Source organism: Saccostrea echinata, unplaced genomic scaffold, assembly GCF_033153115.1.
Source record: "Saccostrea echinata isolate AGI-Se365-2 ecotype Australia unplaced genomic scaffold, CSIRO_AGI_Sech_v1 ptg000054l, whole genome shotgun sequence".
NCBI classification, from domain to species: domain Eukaryota; kingdom Metazoa; phylum Mollusca; class Bivalvia; order Ostreida; family Ostreidae; genus Saccostrea; species Saccostrea echinata.
Window position 1 is genome coordinate 42,690,126 of NW_026889803.1, and position 27,152 is coordinate 42,717,277.

The window sequence follows — 27,152 nt, forward strand, 5'->3', positions numbered from 1 at the left end:
GTCTTGATTGAGGAAAATATCCTTTAAAGGGTAATTATCACGTCTCAAAACTTTTTGATAAGACAAAGTTTACATGTAATTAAAATCATATATTTAAAAATCTTTGCTAGAAAATTTATATTGTTGATGTTTCAGCGATTCAAAGTTTGAATTTCTCAATATGCATATTTTGATCGCCGATGCTATGCGCCATTGCTCTGACGTCATAGGTGTCAATCCTGGTCAAGCAAAGTACTATTGTGTATACAAAACAGCTCATTCGTTGTGTCTATTAAACATGTTCGTAAATAAATAAGTAATAATTGGATAATTGACAGCTAGTAAGATATAATTTGTGGCTTTAGGATGCACAAATGCGCACAAGAAAGGTTTTAGGAAGACTTTTTTCCCACATTTTCTGGACTTGGTCGAGAAGTGGAAGGGGGCCCTTTTTGCTGCAAACGCAAGGGCTTTGTCTCCATTCAGAACAATCGTTTATGCCCGATCACGATTATTTTCTGTACTATAAAATATTTTAAGGACATAGTACCTTTTTAAAACGGGAAAGAAATACCCAACGCGCATTTTAAAGTCGCATAGAATCTAGTGCATGCTAGTAGGAATGTTGTGAACTTCGTAATGGCGTACGGCGCCATCGAACAGTGTTGAAGAAATGTCATTTCTAGTACATGATATTCACTGGAACAGATAGAATATTTATATACAGTTTATTAAAAGAATGAAGAAGTTGAATTTAAAATTCTCATATCTATATATATTTACGAAGTCCAACTTTAGTTACTCGTTTTATTTAGTCGGAAGTCCCGAGTTGTCAACGGCTTCGTCTTCGGTGTTATTTCTCTCTGCTAGACATTCATACATAAAAGATTGACCGTCTATAACTAAAAGAATATCGTCGATGTCAAAATTTCCACCGACTTTATTGTGTAGTGTATTTTATTTAAGTCAAAATCTATTTGATACATTTTTCTTACGATAAGCTTTACGAGTTCTAATTGACCATTGACACCTATGACGTTTCAGTACTACGTGACCCCTATCTAATTAGTGGAGATTTTTACTTGGAGAACTCTATATTACGGGCGTTTTATAGCCTAATTATGACTGTTTTCAAAGTTATATCATAATTAAACGATAATTATATGTTTCAAGAATGTAATAGTGTTTCATTTTTAAAAATTTAAATACGTGATAAAAACCCTTCAAGTTCTCTCAATGAATATTTTTGCTTCATATATATTTAAATGCATGTATTATTCAATATGTACCTAAGTGCGGTGTAATTTATACAATGGTGAGAGTACAGAAAATAGGAAAACAAAGAAAAATATATGCATGAATATAATAACTATCATTTATTCTCATAGTTTTCAATATGAGAAGCTATTTTTTGTATGGAAAGCAGTTCGGGTTAAATTTGTTCAAGAAAAGGTTTTTTTTCTGTGAAGTGCGAATTATACCAAATGTCTATTCCATTTACCCCATTTTTTTGTATTTGTGCATATATTTTGATTGTAAGATATTTTTTAATACATTTTATTAACATTAATACCAACTACCATTTCCAATTTATTTATCTGTTTTGCAATTTCTTTGACGTTATATTTTATTTTGACTGGACTATTCTTTCGGATATATCAATTTGAATTTTTTTTTTGCTTTATTAATACATGTACATAGAAACAACGTGAAAAAAAAACAAAGGAATATGATGATTGTTCTTGCCGTAATGTTTGATTACAGTGACGTAATGGTATCTATCTATCTCTCTCTGTTGGAGGAGTGTATTGGAGGAACGGATCTTCTCTCAGATCTTGGTGGCATTATAGGAAAGGGTAGGATTAAATAATATTTTATTGTTTCTTACCGCTAACATTGGTTGAGAACAAGAAAAAGTATACAATCAAATTTAATGAAGAGACTAAAACTTTAGAAATAAACTTATGCGATTTGATGGATGGTCATACTGCTTTTTTAACAAACAAAAAATACATTTATTCACCCGAGTGCAATGGATATGCATCATTTCACTGTTGCGCTTCTATAATTTCTAGGTTAGTATAAAGTGATCTATGATATATATATATATATATATATATATATATATATATATATATATATATATATATATATATATAATGAATATGAGTAAATATGACACTTTCTTTTATTTTCAGATGGAAAACTTCAAGTTCGGAAAGCGGGGAGAGAGCAAGGGTCAAGGCACTCAATGCACGTCCTTCTGGATCTCATGGACGCTTGTCAACACGAAGACAAGTGGTCAATTTTTTACAAAGCCTTAGAGAATAATGGTACTTCTGAAAAAAGGATTTTTATGAAGTTCATTAGGAATGAATTCATAAAAAGTTATAAAACATAAATTATTTTTTGCAGATTTTAAGCACGTGATCACTGCATTAAAAGATGAAAATATTCCGGAAAGTGTTCGAAAGCCATACTGCGAAATTTTACTTAAACCGGAAAATGTTTCATATTTCCAAGTTTTACTCAGTCAAGAGAAACAGAAGATGTTGATTGACGGAAAATTGATTTCACGTGAAGACAGTGATAACATCAAATTTGAAAGGGATATGACTGGAAGTGACGCAGCAGCCATTTTGGTTCTCCTTGATAGGTTATGGAGAAAGAATGTCTCGTGGATAAATGAATTGTCTAATATTTTCCAGGATCTTAGACTGGAAGATCTGTCTAAGAAACTTCTTGTGTATATCAAAGGTAAATGTTCCTTTGGCATCTGAATATGCATTATTTTTAATGTCTAAATTTGTTTTCCTTAAGAGGAAGTTACACTTTCCTTGTTAACAGTATGTAAAAGATTTTTTCCCAAAAAGTGTTTATCAATTTGAGTTATGTTTTTTTTAAAATGACTTGACCAAACATTCTATCTCTCTCTCTCTCTCTCTCTCTCTGTCTTATCTATCTATATATAAAGATGAAACAGAACCCAAAGAACTCCAAGTCTCAAAACCAAATCAGTGGGTATCAAAATCAAAAGAAGTTCGCGGAGAGGAAGTTGAGGATCATAACGTAACGGGAAATCAAGAGGAGACAAACCCTAAGGCAATTTTAAACACCGACATTTCCAAACAAGGCGAGTCACATACAACCAAAGACGGAGGGGTGGCAGGAGGGTTAGGAACTGAACAATTGTATTTGGCAGAGACTGCCAGATTAAATTTGCCTAGCCTAGAGACGACCCTGGAGGAGTCCCCAGAACTTTTATCAAAAAGTGCTGACAGAGTAAAGCTGGCGATGGATGAGGAAATTAACAGCAAACGGAAAGCGGAGTTTAGGGCTGGAGGAACATCTAACGTAAACGAAAGTATGACAGCTGATCAAGTACAAGATATCTTAAACTATCTGGATGCCACAGTAGAGCGCTCAGAACTCAGAAACACCTCAGCACTTTACCATGGTTAGTAAAAACAGATACATTTATTGGAAGTTAAAAACAAAACAAAGCAAATACTAAAAAATTTTACCTTTTATTTTTTTTTCTAGATGATTTATCAGAAAAAGATGAAGATTCGGAAAAGTCAAAAAAAGAGAAAGATATGGAGGAAGGTGTTGCTTAATTATTCAAATTGACAATCTAAACATTCATATCATAAAAATTGAACAGTAAACTTGTGCAAACATCGTATTTCTGTTTTAATGATACTCCTCGATGTGTATATGATAAAATACTATGTTCTGTGGTCAAATGCCTTCTCTTCTTTTTTTTTCCACTGCAACATTTAACTATCGTAAATTCCTTATATTCAGTGAGTAGTTTTCACATTTTTTTAAAATTCAAATTTTCGAAGATCAATGGGGACTTTTCGTTTTTGACATGTTTGCTTGATTGGACTAAAAATTGGATATTAGCTATAACGTTGAAGAATTTGTTTTTCTACTACCTAATATGCAAGGCCTTATGTTAAACAAGAAGAAAAGAACTACATATAAAATGAAATATTGTTTTATTAATTTAGTATACTACATTATTCCTAATTATTGAAAGCTTGACACTTATTTTGTAAAGAAACAATTTTGCCGTTATAAATACCCTTTACTTATTTTTAGCTACGGAGAAAGAAGTCTATCCGACACTAACATTGAGGGAATATCAGCTAGAACTGGCAGAATTGGCAGTAGAGGGTGTTAATACAATTGTCTGTGCTGAGACAGGGACTGGTAAAACATATGTCGCTCTGTACATAACTGAGGAACATCTTTCCAGCAAAACTGATGGTATATTACAATTACGTGGCTTCTACAGGCTATTAATTGCATGTCATTTTTGACCAGTTAATTTTTTCTGGACAAAAAGTGCAAATAATCATAATCCAGAGGACACGTTCTTAATACTTTTGTGAAAAATTTCTTGTTTGTGTATTGTTATAGATTTTGACTGAAATAACATTTCTTTATATTTCTTGTAGCATGCGTTGTTTTCTTGGCTAGAACCAATGCCCTGGTGGAGCAGCAGTACGAAATATTTGAAAAGTATCTGTATAAATATAAAGTAAGTTCACAGCAAAGTCTCTGTACAAATCTAATGCAATTCCAAAGCAGAATACTTCTATAAAGCAAAGTACCTTACAACAAAAAAAATGTGTCATTAAAAAAGGCCTGTAGAAACACACGAATTAAAAAAAAGTCTACGTCAAAATATTTGCAAAAATATCAATAAAAAGGTAAATCCGTAGTAAGAATTGTACAAATATATGAAAGAAAAAACGCTGAAGATGTTAGGTCTAAGCTAATGTAAAAATGGTTTCTCATAAAATACGTCAACAAGAATTGATTTACTTACAGTTTGTAATGCCTAAAAATTCAAGGTTTATTTATCCTATTTTATTTACTGCGCGTAAATGTTTATGACCATTTATTACACTCCTCTCTCTTAACATGTACTTTGGAACCTTTCATTGGTCAATATTTTGCACATGCAACTTCTCTATCTTGTAATCCTAGGTTGTTACAGTTTTTTTAGGCTCTTTTCACTTGATCAATAAAATGCTTTATTTGGTTGTTAGTATGGCAATTAATGTTATGTACAGCTATTGCAGTAAAAATATACCATTCGCTTAAGTACTGAATGTTACGTTTTTTTCTGCGATAGCTGCAATGTTAATACGCATACTAACAGACAAAAAAACATTTAATTGTTTTTATTATACCTCTATTAAGAATACTCAAATTTGATTGGCTTGTTAGAAAGCTTTTAAACTCAATAATGACTTCAAAAAGTACCGTTAGGAATCATTGCACGTGGGTTACAATGACCCGGTCATTATAAATAATGACCGCTAAAAATGCCCTGTTAATCTAAATTCTATTCAAATTGAAAATTTATGCATACAGTAATGATTGTTCATTACAAAAAATGGCGTTATAAAAATATGTATAATCTTTTTTATGATAAGGAATACGAAAGACCTTTAGATGCGTTATAAAAATGTATCGTTTTCATTGAAACGTTCGTTACAATGTCAAATTCAACGAATGCAGACTCGGCTCTTTTGTACAGTAAAAGTCAGATTGTCATTGTACTCGGGAATGCTATTTATGAATTTATAAAAATGCATGTTACTGACAATCACAGAGTGTTTTAAAAAATCGGCGGTGCAGAAACTTACAAGACTTGCAGACGAAAAGTAAACAACTTCACTAGCGAATCCCGATCCCGATGGAACATTGATGATAACAGTTCGTACATGAAGGTCTAATACACAATATGTTTTAAAAAATCGGCGGTGCAGAAACTTACAAGACTTGCAGACGAAAAGTAAACAACTTCACTAGCGAATCCCGATCCCGATGGAACATTGATGATAACAGTTCGTACATGAAGGTCTAATACACAATATTGATTCTTTTAGTAATTAAGCCTACAAAAATTGTCTTATTTCGGTATAATAAAACAATTGATTACCCCTTATGAGGTCAACATGGTGAAACTTTGTGCATGACTTGTACATGCAGTTTTGTTGTGGACGTAGTAGAAGAATATGCCACAAACGCACGGTTAGCAATATTTTGAAATATACAGTGAAAAAAAAATCGAGAAACAACGCACTTTTTAGGCGCAATAAATATACACTTTTTTAATGGGTGGCATTGTAGCTCTCTGGTCGTCATCCCATTTTTTTCAGACCACAGATCTGCAGCTATCTGATATGTTTAATGGATGAACCAATGTTCATGAAATCTATATAGGTGGCTTGCTTAGCGGCGTTCGAGTATTGATAAACAATCATGGTTTTCATAAGAAATAAAGGAGATGGTATTCAGTGGACGTAAATATATCAATATACATGCTAATTAATATTTATGGATTTTCCTCAGGATCACAAACAAAAACTTTACACAGGAAAATTACAATTAATTATGTTACATAAGACGGAAAGAGCAATTAGCTTTCATGGAAAGAATGATTCTTTCTTGTCGAAATAAAGGTTTATCATCTAAAAACTGACAAAACAGCTGCACTGGGTAGGAAATTGGAGATTGCCAAGAAAAAGAACCAGGTAATTTTTATGACGCCACAGATTCTTTTAAACAACATCAACAGCCAACAGATCTCTCTCCAAGAAATCTCTCTGCTGATCCTAGACGAGTGTCACCACACAAGGAAGAGGGAGCCATATAATAATGTTCTGAAGCAGTATTTAACGCTCAAACGAGAGGAAAAACACGGGTTGCCACAGGTAAATACTGAAGATCAAAATTCAAAGATTTAGAACGATTCTCATTTTAAGTAGTATTTACTGTAGAATAAAAACAAGTATATTTAGAGGGGGTAACAGTATGAGTAAAAATTTTGAAATTTTGGGGTTACCTTTGTATTAGAAATTATCCCTAAAGCTGAAACAAAGTATTCTAGGTATTTTAATTGCTACAAAAGAAGGCATAGTCATTTGGTTCTCTATGATCTCATAAAATTTGTTGAGTCTTTAAGACAAGCATATTGCTTGCTGGTCTGACAGAATTCGGTTTCATATCCATTTAACATAGTTTGTATATTGTGTCAGGTTTTGGGACTGACTGCTACTATTGGGATTGGTAAATCCAGCACAGAAGAGGGGGCAGTGACTCATATACTTAGCGTGTGTGCAAGTCTGGATGTGTTCGAAATTTCAAAGGTCAGAAAGAAAATAAAGGAGTTGGAGAGTCACGTGGCCGTTCCAAAGCGAGGCATGTCACTATTCCAACTATAACACTATTTTCACAAATTAAATCTCTTTGTGTTTTTCCTCTTTGACTCTCATTTATAATTTATTTCTTAAAAATAATACGTTCAATACTTGCAGAGACTTTAAAACTAATGGAAAAAGAAAAAGACATGCCAAAACAAATCATTCTGGATAAAATTGAGTCAATTGAGCAGTATGTAGGCAAGACAGAAGGTAACTAAAGCGCGTTCAGTTGTAAAACAATGCCATTTACAAGGTCAGGTCTGTCTTTAGTAACAATTTCAAATACACCACCGTTATTGTTGTCCACACCATTCACGGTAGCTAGTGGTAGAACGTTAGCTTCATGATCGGGAGACCCGTGTTCGATTCTCATTTAAACATAAGACGTAAACATAGATAGTGACTGTTCTTCGTCAAGCGCCCGACACAGAAGTGAAAATCACTGGTCTTTCGGATGAGACCTTAAAAACCAAGGTTCCATTTAGATGTATATGAGGCCTGTCCGAGAGCATTGTCAACAAAAATTAGGATAAAGTATATCTAGATTAACAATGGTTGATATATTGCTAAAATTCAGCATGAACCTTTCAAGTTTAAAAACTTTTTGATGTTTTTCAGTGGTCAATCAGCCCAAACTGAAGAAACAATGGGGCAGAAAACCAAATAAAAAAGATGGTAAACAGTATCAGAAATGGACCATCCACTTCAGAAACAGAGTGATATGTAAACTGAAGAGTGATCCAAAGCTCCTCAGAAAACTACACGTAGCCCTTACTCATCTGTCGGTTGGTGTAAAATCTCTGCTGTACTAATTTTCTTCTAAAATTCAAGTATCCATTTTTTGTTTTGATTATTTATGACAAGCAAAGAAAACTGAATTCAGAGAACGAAAACATCGCGTTGCAAATCCATACTTGCAAGTAGATACAAGAAACCGGTAGTCAAGGCTGTTTCATGTATAGTTTCTAGTGTATTAGAGTTTTACAATCATATGAACAGCACAGTTGTTGCTTTGCTTCCAAAAGGCAATGTTTTTTGAAGGCTTACAATGAAGCTTTGGGTGTTAACTATTTGATGAACAGCACTCATGTTGCTGACTATTTGAAGCGGAAATTTGAAGATGACAAGAATCAGCACCAAGTTTCGTTAATGGAACATCATTTTCCGAACGAAGATGATATAGAAACACAGTTTTTACGATATAATGAAGGTCAGAAAATAGGGGTACATAGATTGTTAAAATTTCAATTTTTCACTCTGCTGATAAGCATTACCAATGAAAATATTACCTCTGTATGTAATACAATTTTCATTAATAGAAGTGTGTCAGGAGCTCCTGGAACTGAGTGAAATAATCAACCCTCATCTAAAAATGTTAAGGAACCACTTGGTTGACCTTAAATCTGACCTTGGTGAGAGTGTTAGGGGAATGATCTTTGTAGAGACTAGAGCAACAGCTTTTGCACTAGCGCAGTACATATCAGATGAGCTGGGAATGATGGGATACAAAGCGGCGCCATTTACTGGCAGTAAATCTAGTGACAACAGCGAGGGTAAGTCGACAGAGTGCTAAAATTGCTTAAAGTAAGCCCCATCATAAGTGTTTTTCATCTTCTTATTGACATGAAAAAATAAAATAAACTCTATATTTATCCCCATTAGATTCATTGAAATTCTCTTCACAACACCTTACATTTCAGGAACGTTTTTCTTGCCATAAAATCTCTCTTATAAACCATATTACCCGTGTACATAACAAACTATCATATTGTCAAATATACCGCAATATTTTCATGTGGGCTGTGAATGGGCTAACTGGTTGTCGCAATTAAACACCTGTATAGAGCCAATTAATCAATATAATGATTAATATCCATGGTGTGTTCAAATATGGTTAAAAGACCCCAGTTGGAAAAATTAACTCCAATTCATCCAAAATTTTTGACAAGCATATTGGATTTTGTGCTTTTTATCAGAAATCTGAATTTTCAGATGATAATGGAGTAATAGTTTACAAAGATTTGAATAGAAGATAAGTCAACTATCTACATTTTATTTAACAGTAAAGCTATATATTTCATCATCTTTCCTTATTTTGGATTTTTTATACCCTCGCAATGAAGTTTGAGGGGATATAGTAACGCGCTTGTGGGTGAGTGAGTGCGTGCGTAACGGAAGTGATAATTTACATGGGAATCGAAGTTATGTGTTGCCTTGCTAAATTGAATAAAAATTTGTTGTTTTTCTGACTTATTTTACGTTTTATGAAAAGAAAAACAATATTATGAGAGCAGTTAGTGATTTTAGCTGCAAAATTATCAATCCTTGCCGACCATGGTCCAGTATCTAACCGTACTCCAGTTCGGAAACGTCACAAAAGTGGGTCGAATGTTCCTCGCTCTATACTAGTAAACATGGTAGACCTATTGTGTAATGAAGGTGGATCTGACAAATTGAAGCATTCGTAATTGGGAAAGCGTTACAACTTACATGTTTCTCGGATTCCAACTTTTATCTTTACGTAGACTATGTGGAAAATAAAAGGCCTGGGTGATTTTTATCTTTTGTGATTATTGAGAAAATTCAAAGCGTGCCAGGGGCGCGAGAGAAAAAAAATTCTTCTAATAATAGATAATGCAACAACAATGTCGAACACCAAATAAGGTTTAGCTGATCCCGCCCACAGTGTGACGTAAGCGGTCCAGTATCTCATTCTGCGGTCAAACATCGATTTTTTTATGAACGCTCATTAAACCATTGGAAATGTTAGACTTTCTTAGTATAGATTTATATAGGAACCAATTTTTAAAGGTATAACAATATATTTTAGCGTCAAGTAATTCACAGGACATCTCTTAACCGATACATGTTGCAGATTTGACATCTATAATGTTATACAATTAACAATGACAGAGCTTGTTAAACTGGACAAGAATGTTGTTAAGTTCCATCAGACAATATGATCTTTGCTTCTACATGTTCTATTACAAGAAAAAAAAACTACGTGTGCTGATAGTGAAAGGTCCCGTGACGATAATGATTGTATTTTCCTCCTTGGAGGGATGCGAAGTCTGCGTTGGAAATTGTGATACGTTAACTTGAGGCTCTTGTCAATGAGAATGCCTACAATGTTTTATACACAGGAATTCATTTTTAAAACTACCGCTAGTAGATCAGACAGTTCTCATTGGATAGCCCTTTTTTAAATACCAGACATTCATGTATTTATTCTATGATCCCTTATTTGTTTCAATCATTTTTTTATCTTAAATTTTTTAAGACGTGTTTTAAAATATAATGAAGGAAAACGAAAAGATTTAGTGTTTATCTCAAAAAGGTACAAAGAAACAATAACTACCCCCACCCAGGCTGCGGAATTCAATTCATCGCAAAACTTATTAAACTGCCATATTTCCAGATAAAAAAAAAGTTGCAATTAAACGAAAATTGACCGTGCAGATTACTCAAAGTTGCTATTACAAGAATTGTTTTAGTCAGCCTGGGTACACCAATTTGAAATGAATTTTTTAAAAAAGAAATAAAATATTTTATGAAACATATTAAATGAAAATAACAACTAAAGAAAATAGTTCGCATTAAATAATTCGTTACGTGCAGCGTGAATGAAAATTGACCATTGTCTTACAGGTATGCAGGAAGAAGAAAAAGCAAACACCTTAAAGAAATACAGAGAAGGGGAGATAAATTTATTAGTGACGACCTCTGTTGGAAGTGAAGGAATTGATGTCCCGGACTGTAACTTCATCATAACATACAACTACACTGGGAACGAGGCAGATATAATGCAAATGAGTGGTTCGTAATTAAATAATGCTAATATTCTTGTTAATTTATATTTCTCTTTGTAATGGTTTAAGATCTCAATGAAATAATTTCACTAAACATTACTATGTAGCCTTGATAAAATCAATTAAGTCGACTCTCAGAAGATAATCAAAAATGAATGTAAAGATAATTTTTGACAAAAACGAATTGAGATCGAGAATTGAGAAGTTACACCTTTAGAGATTGAGTGTACTAGAAACAGCATACCTTCTACGCCAAAATACAAGTGGTTTCAAATTTTGACAAACATTCTATACATCATCCAGAGCGTTGGATCCACGGGGGGGGGGGGGGGGGGGCACATCCATTGAAAAAAATCCTCATACCAACCCACCCTCTGTTTGTGTACAGAAATTGACGTGTTCAAAATTTAGCACAACCACTGGGCATTAAGTGGTTGGCATTATCATGATTTAGTGCTACGCACGTCTGCGCCCCGTACTGTATTTATTATTGATTTATCGCCGAAATATGGCTGAAATGTTGCCGACTCGGCGTAAAACAACAATAATCAATCATTCATTATTGATTTACTCACGGTATTCAAGAGTTAGCTCATTCTTGTCTATTAGAATATGAAGCCCACTTTTTTTAAGTACACATATTGTAGACGACACCCTTACCGGGGCTCTCTTTCGCTAGCTGCGTCAGTTTTCTAGTTCTAAGCTACGGTGAAAAAAAGAGATATTTCTAAATGCAAAAACATACTGTGTTTATTACAATTTTAATTAAAAGTACGATTAACTTTATTGCTTTTTATATTTTAGGCCGTGCTCGAAAACAGGGTTCCACGGTAACACACATATCTGATCAGACGATACAGCGCCGTGAGGAAACAAGTCTACAGAAAGCCCTTTTGATGGCACGTGCTTTTGACCGTCTGGAAAATATGAAAAGAGAGGATCGAGAAAGAAAGATTCGAGAACAACAGCTGAAAATCAAGAGTGCAGAGATTGGGTCTTTCTTTTTAGAGAGCTCAGTCGAAAAATCAAATAATTCCTTCGCCATGATTTGTTGGAAATGTCAAGGGTTTGCTGTGATGAGCCATGACATCAGAATCTTCACAGGGCAGCATAGGGTTGTATTAGACCAAAACTTTGAAGATCGCTGTATCTTTGAAGAAACAGAAGAGATATCCAGATTCAAAAAGAGAATCATTCGGTGTCGAGAATGCAAAACAAAATGGGGTACAACATTTGGAGTTGATGGATTTGAAGTACCCGTTTTGAAAGTGAAGGCTTTTTTGTTTGTACCGGGCTATACCGATGGCAATTTGTCCGACTGGAAGGAACGAAGAAGATTCAAGAAGTGGGGGAAAATTGAATTTAATATTGAGAAAATGGACAAGTCACAGCTGATTGAAGTTTTCACCAAGATAAAGAAGACAGTATCAACCCCACCTGCAACTTAGATCAAAACAATGATTATTGGAAGTGATCAATGAGTGACTTCTCATTGTGGACAGTATTTTTTTCCAAACTTCTAAAACTCTGATAAGCCTAGAACGTATTACATTAGATTGACATCGTTATTCCATAGGCCTATATGACAAAAACACTTTACAGTTTAATATCTTATATACATAGTTGTGATTTATTTTCAGATTAAGAATGTAAGAACGTGTACTAGATCCAATGCCTTGACAACTTACTAAGTCAGTGAAAAAGAACGCAATTTTTATTAAAGCAATTTTTATTAAAGGTTTTTCCGCAGCTAAGATGACAGCAGTGTTGCATCATTAATTCCCCCCTTTATGATTTTGGTGTCACTACAATGAAATTACATAGTTATAAATATGCCCTTGCTTTCCAGTTTTTTGTATGCCCCCCCCCCCCCCCCATATGGAGGGCTTATTGCTTTGCACCTGTCAGATGGAATGTCGGTAGACTGCGTTGTCCGCTCAATATCTTCGGAACCCTTTGCTTGACATCAAACTTGTAATGTCTACAAAATTATATGTTAATTCGAGCGACAAGGTACTGCAAAAGTAGGTCGATCGAGGTCAAGTCGGAGCTACGAAAATGTGAGTACGCTTCGAGAAATGCTATCTAACAGTCCAGAGAAATCAGTTAGACGTTCCTCCACAGAGACTGGAATCCCTAAAACTTGTGTTCATGACACTTTTAGGAAGGATCTCAAATTTTTTCCATACAAAATTCAGATAATTCAGATTTTGAGTATCTCGGATCAGGTTTAAAGATTTGATTTTTGCCGTTGGGGAGCTGACGTTGCCGACAATTACGCAGAAGCATTTCAAAATGTTTGGTTTTCAGACGAATCACTTTTCCTCCTTCTGGTCATGTATGTAAACAAAACATGAGATCGTGGGGGAAATGAACAGCCTCATTGTTACATGGAGAGGCCACTGCACAGTGAAAAACTGTTTGGTGTGCTATATCGTCACATGGAGTGAATGGCCCATATGTTTTTACATATGTTTACAGACACTGTTAATTCACAACGATACCTGTCAATTTTGAAAAACAAATTTGTTCCTGCGCTTCGAAAGCGAACAGAAAATATGCAAAATGTCTGGTTCATGCAAGATGGTGCAACATCACATACATCTAATATTGTATTAGATTATCTCAATGAAATCTTCGGTGACATGGTGATTTCCCGACGATACCCTGAAGTGAAGGATTGTGGACAGTCTTGGCCTGCGCACAGTCCTGATTTGAACCCGTGCAATTACTTTCTCTGGGGGTACCTCAAGTCTTCTGTTTACAGACCAAAAGCGTGGACACAAATATGCTTTTGTCAAGCATCAAACGGGAAGTTAGGAAGATCAGTGAAGAAATGTGTAAAATCGTTATTAACAATTTCAAAGTGCGAGTTAGGGAAGGGAAGCTGATGAAAGGACGTCATTTAGAGAATTTCATTAATTATTGAAATGACAGAAAGGTACTCTGTACTTAAAATGCTGTTAAAATAAAACTATTTGACATATCAACTAAATTATGCTACCAGAACAAACTTCTTTGTTTTATATGTGTACATATTTTGATATAAATTCTTCAACATTAGATCAGCATTCCAAAAGTAGGAAAGTGTTACCTTTCTTTTCGGACACCCTGTACCTGGAGTGACTATAAACTAATATTGGCCCGTCAACTGAAACCTAGATCAGTAGAAGCAATGCATACATTTTTAGGGATATTGTTTTTGTTTCAAATAAACGAGTTTGACGCCCGCTCTGTTGACAAACGATGAGATGACTTAAGCCCCACATCTTTACTGTAAGAAACGCTGTCATTGGTTCCTTGCTACACTCGTTGACATTTGCCCGATTTTCTATCCCAAGTATATTTCATCGGTGAAAAAGCTGTGTAAAGTTCAGTTTGTCGTAATGCTCTATGTAATTTGACTGAATTTCAAATCAAATTATAAAAAAAATGACGATCTGACCACACTCTAGCATTATAGTTAAAAGAGAAGTGTAAAATGGTGAGAGACCGGGGAGAGGGGGGTATGTATGTATGTGTATGCAGTATGTATAGGGCAAATATGTGTGACTAGATCTTTTAGATAAATATATACTCTTCAAAAAAAAGAAACGCATAATAGGAATAATACCCCGAAAAATGTAAGATAGTTTTATGATACATTTTTTTTTTTAGATGGAAATGATTCAATCGAGTAAAATACGTTATTTTTTTTATCGCATTTGTTAATTGTACAGCTATTCTACAAGTCTCACAGACATAAAGACCTAATTTTGCAAAATGCTAAAAAATATTTGATCTCATTTTCCATTTGTTGGTTTTTGATGCAACTGCTTCAGGCACCAAAGGGCTATCAAAACCTAGGGTTCTCAATATTTTGATTCTGGTTTTATCTAAAAATTGACGCTATCTAAAAATGCTGCATCTGAATGTTGCATATCACAAAAAGGAAAATGGGCGACTGGAAGCAGCTGTACCACAGTCTACAATTGCAAGAGGTTTTAATGTTACGCACAGCACCATATCTATATCTAGAAAACATATACCATATAACTCCCAGTGTTCGCCAAAAATATGGCAGACCACACGTGACATCAGCACAGGATTGCTTAAGTGGTTTACTTAATTTTCATGCTTCACAATGACGTCATCTACAGCATTAGCTATCCCTGAACTGCACAGAACATCTAACAAGACCGTTCGCAGTTGACTATAGAATGCTGGAATTATTGCCAGAGGATTATTCATGCCATTGTTCCGACCCCACAACACCGCAAATATCGCCTTCAAAGATCTCAGATCAACAGAGTATGGCTACAGCAGCACCGCTGAACACTTTCGTTTAGCTACTATTCCAGAATGTTTATCACAAAGCCTATTATAAGTTTAAGAGTGCAAAAGCTTCGTGATGAATGTTTTACAGAAAACTGCCTCCAGGACGTAGATTGATTGATTGATTGTATATTATTTTACGTCCCATTCGAGAATTTTTCACTCATATAGAGACGTCACCATATACCGGTGAAGGGCTTCAAATTTTGACCTTTACTCGGCACTTAGGGCCATTGAGCAGTGAGGGATCTTTATCGTGCCAACGCCTGCCGTGACACGGGGCCTCGGTTTTTAAGGTCTCATCCGAAAGACCCGCAACTTTCACTTCAAAGTGCCGAGCGCATGGCGAAGGAACAGTTGCTACCTATTTTTTATCGACTTAGGTCTGTCGCGGCCGAGATTCGAACTCACGACCTCCCGATCACGAAGCGAGCGCTCTACCGACTGAGCTACCGTGAACGGTATCCAGGACGTAGATAGATTTGGTGGTGGTAGTGTAATGATATGAAAAACGGTATTATATAAAAGTAAGACTGATCTGGTACATATTCAAAGGACTTTGATGGAAAAAGGTACTCTAACGATGTTCTACCTGCACATGCCTTTCCAATATTGCAGCATCCTGCAGCCGTATTTCAATCTGACAATACACAGCCACATACGGCTCGTTTGACAATTGCATTCTTGCAAAGTTACAGCAACCTGTTTCTGCCATGGTCATCTAAATCGCCAGATTTAAACCCAATTGGGCATGCATGGGACAAAGTGGATTGGCCTGATTTGCCAAAGACAATCGCATTCCCAGACTCTGCAACAGCTGATCAAAGCACTACATTCACAGTGGGAGAGTATTCCTATACATTTTTATTACACTCATTTGCTTCCATTAGATGCTGTTTTAGGCTATCATTTGTGTCTGTGGGGGGCATACAAGATACTGATCTTTAATGGCCTTGAACTGTCTATGATTTTAAAATTCTTCAGTAATTATGACATGTAGATTGTAGACCTATTGTTAACCACATTTCTTTATTGTCAATACATCATTTTTCTAAATAATCTTTATGTTCAATGTGTCACTAAAATTCTACTATGCGTTTCTTTTTTTGAAGAGTATATGTATATTGAAACTTAAAAACACATTTCTTTTGGCTGATGGAAGTCATCAACATTAACCATTTTCAATTCAAAGCCATTTATGTCTTTTCGCCATTTATGTTTTTTCTATGACCTTTTAATATGACTTGACTTACAAGAAGCCGTTGGAAATCATCACGTACACGACGGTAGCTAGTCCTTTTTAAAAAGTCAGGAAAAATTGCAACGTCGTAATAATTTTACTGAGATATTAAAATGTTAACTTCGAGGTATTTCATATAGTGTTGGTCGATCCCCTCCGAATAGATGCTTGCTGTGGCCTTCAACTCGACATTTAGATATGTCGACGACGTATTGTTAATTAACAATGGTTATTTCTTATGTCTTTCTACACACAAGTAGGCGAATTTAAAACGGGGCGAATTCAAAAAACACAGTATAATTTGTTAAACAGAATTGTGACAGGGCGAATTTAAAACGGAACAAAATTGTTTGCAAGTGTGAAAGGGCGAACGTAACACGGAGCGAAAATAACCCTGTATACAGTATTAAAGTTTGAGTCCTTAATTATTATTGCTGGGATAAGTAGTGGTTCATGCATGAAAGTGAGCTCATTTCTGCTTCTATATATCCCAAATAGCTAGGGGAAACTATCTCCATTTGCACCATAAACATTGAGTTCGAACTCTGAAATCTCATGCAAACTTGGTTTATTCTCCAGAAAAATGTAAAATGCCTCTGGAATAGTTAGCATTGAACTACTATCTATCAGACTGAGAACTTCTTTCCTACAAATTTTGACCTTTGATTCATTAGTTGTTCCTTTCATCCTATCTTGCAAATCTTTAGGGCATGAATTAGTGTTCTCTTCCATTTGCCCTGCAACAGGAGAAACTACTTTTTTGGTTTACCTCTACCTGTACTTTGTCCTTTGTAGAATCCTCGTTGTGAGGACCTTCCTCTCTCCACAAATTACAAATTTATAACATTACATTGTCTCTTCCCCAAGTTTTCCAATCACTTCTCAATAATTTTAACTGCTCTAAGGAGTTCTTGATTGGTAGTATCTCTGCTAACTTCAGTTGATTTGGTATGGAGGGCAGCAGAGTTGGCATCTTTGTTCGAAGTCTCTGTGCTGGTCTCTTGTTGATCCACTTGTGATGTTATGCGTGATTGATAGGGGAGGATGGCAATGGATATGTCAAGCACAATACATGCACAAGTTGTGCAGCCATTTTATTAACTAGTCCTAAACCGGGTATAAAACCGAAAGTAATAAGAGTAAACACAGTCAAGTCGAACAATTAAATCTGGAATAAATATTTAATGTTTAATAATATTACAACTTTTCCCTTTTCAAAATTTTGATGTCATTAAATTTAAGTTCATGCACATTCAATGTATTTGTTATCATTTCTTCAGACAAATAAATATGACTTCACATCATAACAACTGTAAACTTGTTAACACACAATGACTTGGGTAGACTGCCCATCAAATGAAAATACTAGGAATATTGGGTATTATTCTGCCCCAGTTTACAAGCACAAAAATTATTAGCACAAATAATTCATCACTGACACTTCCTTGAAACTATTCCTCAGAACGTTTCGGTTTCCGTACTTTTCCAGATCGCATACGATAACTTCCAGTAGCATTATGCGGAGTCTGCGGTTCCAAAATGATAGCACTCTTTGGAAACTACGGTTATGTCAGAATCCTGAGAACTGCTCGGCATGTCATCAAATGAAATTACTGGTTTCTATAGGCTTTCTCCTTAGAAATTAGAATATCCTTACGGTTTCTATGGTACTTGTCACCTTCTGGTGTGGTCAACCAGTATGATCGGTTTTCGTTCTTCATCACATAAACAGGTTTCCATTCGTCTTGTGTCTGAAGCGAACAGTTTGTCCCATAGAAATCTCTTGTTGATTTCGAGCTGAGCGATTGAAAAAATATTGTCTCGTTTGTGATTCCTTTAGATCCTTGATGACATCCTTAGGTTTCACAGTTCTTGGTCAGAGTTGCTTCTTGGTAACAGGTAATATGGATCGTAACTCTCTGCTCATCAATAACTAATAATAACGAAATCCATACAAGTGTTGCACTTAAGAGTCATTTTCTCAATATCTCTATTCATATTGTACCAGTATACTTTGTTTCTAGCTCGTTCCTTGCTTTTCTCCATTTCCATGTGTCCTAATTGTAATAGTCGCAAGATTTCTGGTTGATTTTCTTTCGGAATCACGATTCTTTCTTTTTCGAGAATCAGTCCATCTACCACAGTAAGGGTATCTCTGATTTTTCAGAATGTAATATCTTGTTTGCTGTAAACTCTTTGTATGGAGGCCATTTATTCTGAATGCACTCTTTCACTCATTTAGGGTCATCGTCACATTCAGTTATCCTACAGAGATCCTCCAGAATGTTCCTGGACATAGGTACACTTTGTAAAAGCACAGAGTAAACAAATGTGTCTAATTCCTGATTCAAAGTTTGAGATTCCTGTCTGTTGACGGGAGGCCACGCTCGTAATAGTGTATCCGCAACTACTAGTTCTCTGTCAGGTTTGTTTTTAAAAGTAAAAGTGTACTTCTGTAATCTAAGTGGACGTCTTTGAAGTCTTGGGGGTGCTTGTGAAAGGGGTTTTCTTAATATCGATTCGAGTGGTTTATGGTCATTTTCTACTGTGATGTCAACACCATATGTGCACTGATGAAACTGTTCTAGCCCAAATGTCACTACAAGGAGTTCTTTTTCAATCTGTGCGTATCTTGTTTCTGCATCTGTAAGCGACCACCACACTTACAGTCACAGGTTTCTTGACATCGAAAAATGTAAGAACAAGTGCTTCAGATAAAACTCTCTTGATTTCCTTGAATGCACTCTCCTGACCTTGCTCCCAGTGAAATGTCACATCCTTTCTCAAAAGAGTTTTGATGGATTGTGTTATTCTCGACATGTTTGGTATGAATTTGACCAAGTAGTTAATGGTGCCCAATGGTCGTTCAACTTCATTTGGGCGATATAAGAAGATCTTATCTGTTACTGAAAACGAGGAGCCTCGCATTTCGACTCTAAAAGACGCAATTCCAAAGTATAGTTTGAAATCAAAAGCAGAAAACACATGTAAAAAAAATAGTAGTACGCCTTTAATGCTTTCTGTAGGCGGTGTTATTCATTCAAACCTTGGGCTATTCCTTTACCTGCCACAGAGTGTACTATAAAGGCCTTTCAACTAATTTTTCAAGTTGCACATATGGTAAAAACATTTGATAGATAGATTTATAGGTACGTGAAATTCTCAAAATAGTGTATAATCTATACATATGTAACCGGAAGTAGAACCCTTAAATGAATAAATTAACAAAGTTATTAGCCAACTTGGCTTAAAGCAGTAAACTATCTCCAGTATGTCTGTCAACCCAGGTAAGGGGATTTCTGGACTATGATCAACGCTAAATAAAAACACAGTTGTAAGTTTTATAAATTTAATAAAGTGAGAATTAACCTTTGCAGATGATAACAAATAATAAATAATAGTCAAAATTTAACTAACCAAGAATAAAGGGAGGAATGTGGAAAACCTATGAAAATAATGTATGTCCCTACTGAGCTTCCATACTTATGAAAGGGGTTAAAATCCTTTAAAAACTGTTATAAATGTCAATGAGTTGGGAAAATGTAAGGGAAATGAGCTACATCACCCTGTGTGAAATCTACTAATCAACACTCTAGAGTTGAACTTAAAATAATAATGCTAAATCTGGACTCTAAAAATATCTAACCCAGAAAATAAAAAAACACCAAAAATAAATAATAAATAGTGGCTCTAGAAATTATACCTGTTATCTACAAATCCCTAGACCAGGCTGGACTTCGAAAGGGGAAAATAAAGGATGACTGCACTTAACGGCGGTTTTTGGGTCTTTTTCGGTCACTATTTTTACGTTTATTCCTTGCTTAATTTTTACTTCGAGTCATTTGTTATAGAGTTTGATCAATTTCCAACTGAAATATAATGTCATAATTGTTTTGAACTGCGTTGCAATAAAATACTTTGATGTTTTTTCACCCTTACTGCTCTGCAAATATCTGGAATTTAGACTTATCTGCCCTTGATTGAAGATAAGCTTTATAAATATGCATGAAAGGTGGAGCTAATATTGTAATGAGTGGTCTAAAATTAGAATAGAGTTACTGTATTTTTATTCTGTTGTATTGAACACATACATCGTCTCTTTCTCTCTTGCCATGTCACCATTATTTTTAAAGGTTTCAAGCAGAATATATAGCATAATTATAATATCGGCCGGTAAAATCGTAAACCAGTTGCTGATGCCGACAATTAACGTGTTCGGAAATAAGTACCGATTAGCTCAGTCGATAACGCACTGAACCAATAATACGGAGACACGGGATCGAATCCTGTAAAGCATGGGACATTTACAAATTTATTTTCCGTAATATTCAGTTTTTTTAATTTTACTTTTAAAAAAATTGAAAACCATCACAATTTCTTTGGTTTCTTTGTCAATTTATTGAGCGTGTTATCTTAGTTTTTTGTTATCTTAGTGTTATCTTAGTTAGTTAGTTTTTTTTTTTTTTTTTTTTTTTAAGCGATGGGGTTATTTTTTTTTTTCCAATTTACCCTATAAATTAGCGTGGTTAGGGTAGTATGGTTTATTCTTAATTTACTGGATCCTGTCTTTGGACGTACGTATGTTAAAGAATGGTTCAAAAGCATGATATGATATTGATCTCTATAATCTCGTAGAATACATATACAGCATACAAAATAACACTAAAAAACAGACTGATTATAGAAAGTGAAAGTTAATCACAATATCGTAAAAAAAAATCCACATGTACCTTTCGTATAAACTGTTCACATGCGGAAACGTTCATTATTTGTGAGAAACGTTTTCTTTATGTTGTTTTCATGTGTGTGAAAATTACTTTGCTCTTTCTGAAATAGGTAAAGGACTATATAACGTGAAATACGCACAAAAATATACTTAGAAACAAACAGGGGGATAATCATTAACTGATAATATTCTAAACATGAAGTTGTTAAAATGGAAAAAAGAATTTTTATTCCGATGTATCGACTATGTTCGCACAGTCTAGAACATTATCTGGCATAATCTGAGTACAATTATCTGCACAATTGTTATGTCTTTGTACGCCGATGTACCAAAGAACAGAGGCAACATGAGCACATGTACCAACTAAACGTGCTCCTGATCTGCATTGGCAATACCAAACTTTAACAGGGTCTTCCTTGTCCAAAACATCAAACTGAATCCATAAATAATATGACTTTGATGACACGTGACGTGACTGAATTTTAGCTTGGATAATATCTGGCATATTTTTGCCCACAAAAATGTCGTAACTACCGTCTTCGTCGATATGTTCTAATGAATAAGAAGACGCCTGCTTAAGCTGGTATATACCAAAAGTTAATGTACGCAAATACTCATCTGAAAGACGCGGGAAATCAGTCAGAGCATCATCAGCATCAATTCTTGTCATTTTGACAGCGACTCTTCTACCTGTCTCTTTAATAAAACGTTCTTTTAAAGGATTAACCGTAATTTTAGATCGTTCAAGCATACGTTTAGCTATTGTTTCGTCAGTAGATGAATCGCTTGCCAAAGGAGGTCTAAAAGCATTGATCAATGATGCTACTATCCGAACATAGTCACCAATAAAAGGTATTTGTGTATTGGTGACTATGTTTGCCAAAAACTGCCACCTTTTTAATCTGCCGTTTGCAGACTCAACTGCCCACCTTATTTTAGTTACAAGACGTGACAAGTTGGCTTCTTGGACCGTATGCTGTTTTTCCCCCTTTCCCAAGAAATATGGACATTCTGACTGCAGTCCGACTGATTTTATCAAATCAAGAGAATCCCTAAACCCCCTATCTAAAACTAAAATATCATCTTTTTTTGCCCAATTAAAGAGTCCATTGCCCTCCCCAAGAAGATGTTTGTTTAAGATTGCAGCGTCATTATTTTTGCCATCTGCCAGATACGGTCCAAGAATATCAACAATATATCCATCTGAAGCGACGATCATAAGGGGTTTGACCAGTGGACGGCCTTTGTAAACACTATATGATCTCCTCTGAAAGGTATATTTGGAACTTTTCTGAATGTAGATATATGTGCCATCTATCAACAGAATAGCTGTGTCATGACTGCCAGATGCTAGAAGCTCTCTTGCAAAAACTGTTGTGTGGTTTTTAATGATATCTTCTCTACAAATATTCTCAAAGCCCAGATATTTCGGGACAAAATAAGTCACCAAAGCCTCTCTTGCTCTTTTGATTATTCTACTTAAGTACCGTTCACTTTTTATATTGAATAACGTTCGCAAAATGCTGCTAGATAGCCCGGTTCTGAGTTTTGTAAGCAAAATAGCTAAAGCAGTTCTACCTGAAACTATCCTATGTCGTAAACCATACACCTGTGAGACTAGTGAATTAAATTGGGTAGGATTCAGACCTGTAAGAGACATGTAATCTTCTTCGCTTAAAGAATCTGAATTGTCAAACTCAATTCGAGAATTCTCCTTTTTTAAGAGCAACTCTCTACATATTGTCAGCTGCTCTACTAGTTCATTTGAAGTTATTATATGTGTGCCTCGTTTAAACCTAAAAGAGTATTTTAGAAGTTCTGAATTTTTAAACCTAGATCTATCTACAAAATGGCAAGGACATGCACGTGCATTGTCATAAAACATTACATTGTGTGTCAGAAAAACGTATGTACGTGCTGCCTGTGGAATTCTTTTTAAGATTTTTCTTTTCATACCACATATCGCACAATATTTACGTGATTTTGTGCCTGAATAAAAAGTCGACACGTGGACATGTGTTTCAGTTTCAACATTCTTGTTCAGTAAATTCCCCCTAGAATAACGCTTATGACACTTCCCACAAATGCAATCATTTTCCGTGACTTTCCTACCCAACAACATTGACAAGTCTTTCCTGTATGTAGCATATTTCACCCCCTTGAAAAGTCGGCGATGTGGAGCAGCAGCTCTCTTGTTGCAGACTATACAATCATATGCTTTCGTCATAATTTCAAGTTAATTTAAAATATGTATTATTATGATATCTTCAGACTAATACTTACCAAACTGAGATATACGTATAGCCTATACAAAACTACCTAACCCCAACCAATCAAGAAAAACCACCCGAATACACTCAAATATATATAATTATAATGAAAATAAAACGCTTTTGAGATAAGTATGCGATCCCTCTTAAAGATATCTAAGAGAAAAAAAGAGCCCCTCGATCGATGGGAATGGATTGAAACAGATATGGACAATCAATATCGCCCACCAGAATGCGCGCTACCTTACACGTCTCGTGACGGAATTTTAGTATTCACAAAGTTACCTGGGGTTAGAAATCACGTGGTGAATTATAATATTCAACAGGTAACAACGTGGTCAAAATATCCCGTTTACAATAGAGAACGCGAACACAAGAAGAAACAGTTTTTTCTCTTTTTAACCATGAGCGCATGTTTGTCTATTGATCTCCTTTCAATATAAACTTATTTATATAAATATACAACTACCATTAAATGGAGAACAATAGACAAACATGCGCTGACTATGTATTAAGTCTGTAAAAAAGTGGGCGTCCTCATTATCCTATGGAGATTCGAGAAAATGTAATGATCCCTTCCTATGAAAACGACTTCGAACTTGGTAAATACGAACTTTTAATTAATGTAATTACATAAAGTTGCAGTTAAGACATTGGCCATTCCTACAATTAAAAGAAAAATGCCCATTTTTAAAATTAATTTTATCGCAATTTTTAAGTGTCCTTAAGTGCAGTCATCCTTTATTATATTAAACCTACATCCTAACTGTTTCCTAACAAAAATCTAGAACTTGTGAAAAACGTGAAACTAAAGCTAGCTAAGACCTAGAGTACATTTAAACCATGAGGTTTTCTTAGCACTCTAAGGTACTAATCAAATAGTGCTCATAAACCATGAGGTTTTCTTATCACAGTAGAGAGGAACTAACCATGAGGCTGTGTTCCCAAATCCAAAAGAAGAAAACTACACGAACACGGCTTTAAATACCCTAGCTAGGCCCAAACATAAAAGCCAATAAATGTCAAAGATCCTACAACTAACTTAACCAATCAGAATACAGCTGCCAAAAGTACTATGGAAAGACTCCCAACATGGATGACACTTCCTGTTTAAAAAGTAAAACATGTGGAATGTCAACGCATGCCCTAACTTATAACAGACAAATAATAAAGGGATTTTACGTAGTTAACAACTGAAAACATAAGGTATATAAAATTAATCAGACTGAAATATCAGCAAATACTTCTAAAATATAATTTACGAAACGAAGGCTATGAAATAAAAATCTAAACCACTACACATATATTTAATTAAATTTAAGGGAAGGTAACTCGTGCGTGAAAAACGATCAAAAACTTGCCAATTTATGAGTTATCGTTTATAGGAATGGCATATAGGCTGTTTCAACTTGTATTGCTATGCATACAAAGTATTTCTTGTATTGTTGTGAACACAAGAGGGTTGACCAAAACATGGAGAATGTCTTCACCCTACCTGGAATAACGGGATCAAAATGAATGGTAAATGGACTATATTCAAGATTTATAACTCTGACATGTTTCTCATGTGTGCATTCTTGTGCTGCTTCTATAAAGATATATATTTCTACAATTAAATGCAATAATTAATTATCTTATTCTTTATTCTAAGCACGAAGAAGAAAGACAAAGTATAAATTTAATCAGGTTGAAATCAAGAAGAGGGGTAGATTTCACTTTATATTTTTATTAAAAATATCACTTATAAATAATTGTACAGTGTCGGTAACTACGTGATTAATAAGTTTAACATTTGTGTTGAATTTAAAATCCACAAGATTGCGCCGACAGTGAAGGAGTACTCAAGGAATGCCAGAAATTGACAAACGTTACAAAAAATTGCTACAAGCAGTCTATTTTCTAAGTTGAGCTAAATCGGTTAAAGAAGGTACAAGCGAATCAGTAAGTCAGCCCGTAAAGAAAAAAGAACGAATATCACCGGAAGTGTTATTAAAATTAGTGGAAAAAATTGGGAAAGAATATCTGATTCATTCCAGGATTTGCGTTTTATGTTGCATGTGTTTGTGTCATTTTTGTTTATCGGAAGCCTCTGCTTTGACGCTGATTGGCTTTGTATTTATTTTTTCTGTTGTGCTATTTAGAGTAAGGTAGACGATTGGTCAATCGGATTAAAATCAGATCTTTGTTACGCTGAACAGCTACCATCAGAATTTCGGAGCGTTACAAAGATCTGATTTTAATCAGATTGACGATTGGTTGGCCTGTAGATAGTTTTTAGTAGGCCAAAATAGCAAGAGTTATTTCCCGTTGGCCACCATATTGGAGGTCAACATGCTCATATTCCTTCATTATTCAACCAACTTTGACTTTTTATACTGGCCATTGTGGGGTAAGAAGCACTGTTTTTCTGAAAAATATACATTTGTAAAAGTCTCCTTTATTTCGTAATTTTTATTCTATAAAGATTTTTCTCCATATATTTCTGCTACACCCTCTTAGATTTGGTAAGACAAAGAGGAAAAATTACCAGGCTGACCACCAAGATGGCGGCCAAGGGAAATAACTCGGAGAAAAAATCTGTCATATGAAAACTATCTATAGCCAGGGTTTCAGCAAAACCCGGCTTAAAAACAAATGCTTTGATTGATGGGGGCCGGGAAATTTACACTAAATCCGAATTATAGCAGCATAAAAAAATGTGTCTGTGAAACACTGATACCTCCGTATGGCAGCTCATGGCCAAGGTTAAAGTTTTTCAAATGCAAGCCAACTCCGAGATCAACACTGTTGGTAGATAAAGAAACTCGTCCAAGGAATACACGTTAAATATTAAAGCACTAGCATTAATTATTCAAATATTTCGGCCAAGGTTAAAGTTTTCAAAAAAATCCTTTTACAAGGTCAGGGTCAAAAGATAACACATAGGTCTTAGCACCAACCGTTCAGAAGTAATGGCGAAAGTTGAGATTTTTCAAAAATGGGTCATACCCCAAGTTAAAATGGTCAAGGTCAAAAATGTTGGCGTATACGCAAGGGAAGGGTTTGACACAAGAAATACACATAAGAAATATGAAAGACCTAGCATTAACCGGTAAAAAGTTATGGTCAAGACATTTTTATTTTCCAAAGATACTCCAATATTTTACTGAAGCCTTTTGAGAAAGATTGAAGATTGTTATTCCTCTAAGTTTACATTTATTTAATGGATGGTGACTTCAATCTGAATCTGAATAAAGTGCTGGACTCTTGAATTAAATAACCAAAAAGCAGGAAAAGAACCGTTAAATTTAATAGATAATTTATATCTGATAGATACAATTAACATGAAGATTGTTTGATTAATTGTTGTTTTACGTCCCGTTCGAGAATTTTTCACTTATATAGAAACGTCACCATATCCCGGTGAAGATCTTCAAATTAGACCTTTACTCGGCACTCAGGGTCATTAAGCAGTGAGGGTTCTTTATCGTGCCAACGCCTACCGTGACATGGGACCTCGGTTTTTAAGCTTAAGGTCTCATCCGAAGGACCCGCAACTTTCACTTCAAAGTGCCGAGCGTTTGCGAAGGAACAGTTGCTACCTATTTT

General features: G+C 35.0%; 1 protein-coding gene across 1 annotated transcript; it reads left to right on the forward strand.

Moving 5' to 3' along the window:
- Nucleotides 1-1,750: 1,750 nt before the first annotated feature.
- LOC133205443 (antiviral innate immune response receptor RIG-I-like) lies at nt 1,751-12,786 on the forward strand. The gene is made up of 15 exons (XM_061341262.1): nt 1,751-1,835; nt 2,178-2,312; nt 2,395-2,736; nt 2,954-3,436; nt 3,523-3,585; nt 4,087-4,254; nt 4,446-4,528; nt 6,465-6,716; nt 7,041-7,203; nt 7,320-7,415; nt 7,824-7,990; nt 8,247-8,415; nt 8,525-8,758; nt 10,854-11,021; nt 11,819-12,786. The coding sequence occupies exons 1-15, from the start codon at nt 1,751-1,753 to the stop codon at nt 12,460-12,462; spliced, it is 3,252 nt and encodes a 1,083-aa protein (XP_061197246.1). The 3' UTR covers nt 12,463-12,786.
- Nucleotides 12,787-27,152: the final 14,366 nt, after the last annotated feature.

What these genes read in the sequence shown, in the direction of transcription:
- LOC133205443 (XM_061341262.1), top strand. Translation starts at nt 1,751, where the DNA reads ATGGTATCTATCTATCTCTCTCTGTTGGAGGAGTGTATTGGAGGAACG. An exon ending in TGGTGGCATTATAGGAAAGG is followed by an intron (nt 1,836 to 2,177) that starts GTAGGATTAAAT and finishes TTTTATTTTCAG; the next exon opens with ATGGAAAACTTCAAGTTCGG. An exon ending in TCTTTCCAGCAAAACTGATG is followed by an intron (nt 4,255 to 4,445) that starts GTATATTACAAT and finishes TATTTCTTGTAG; the next exon opens with CATGCGTTGTTTTCTTGGCT.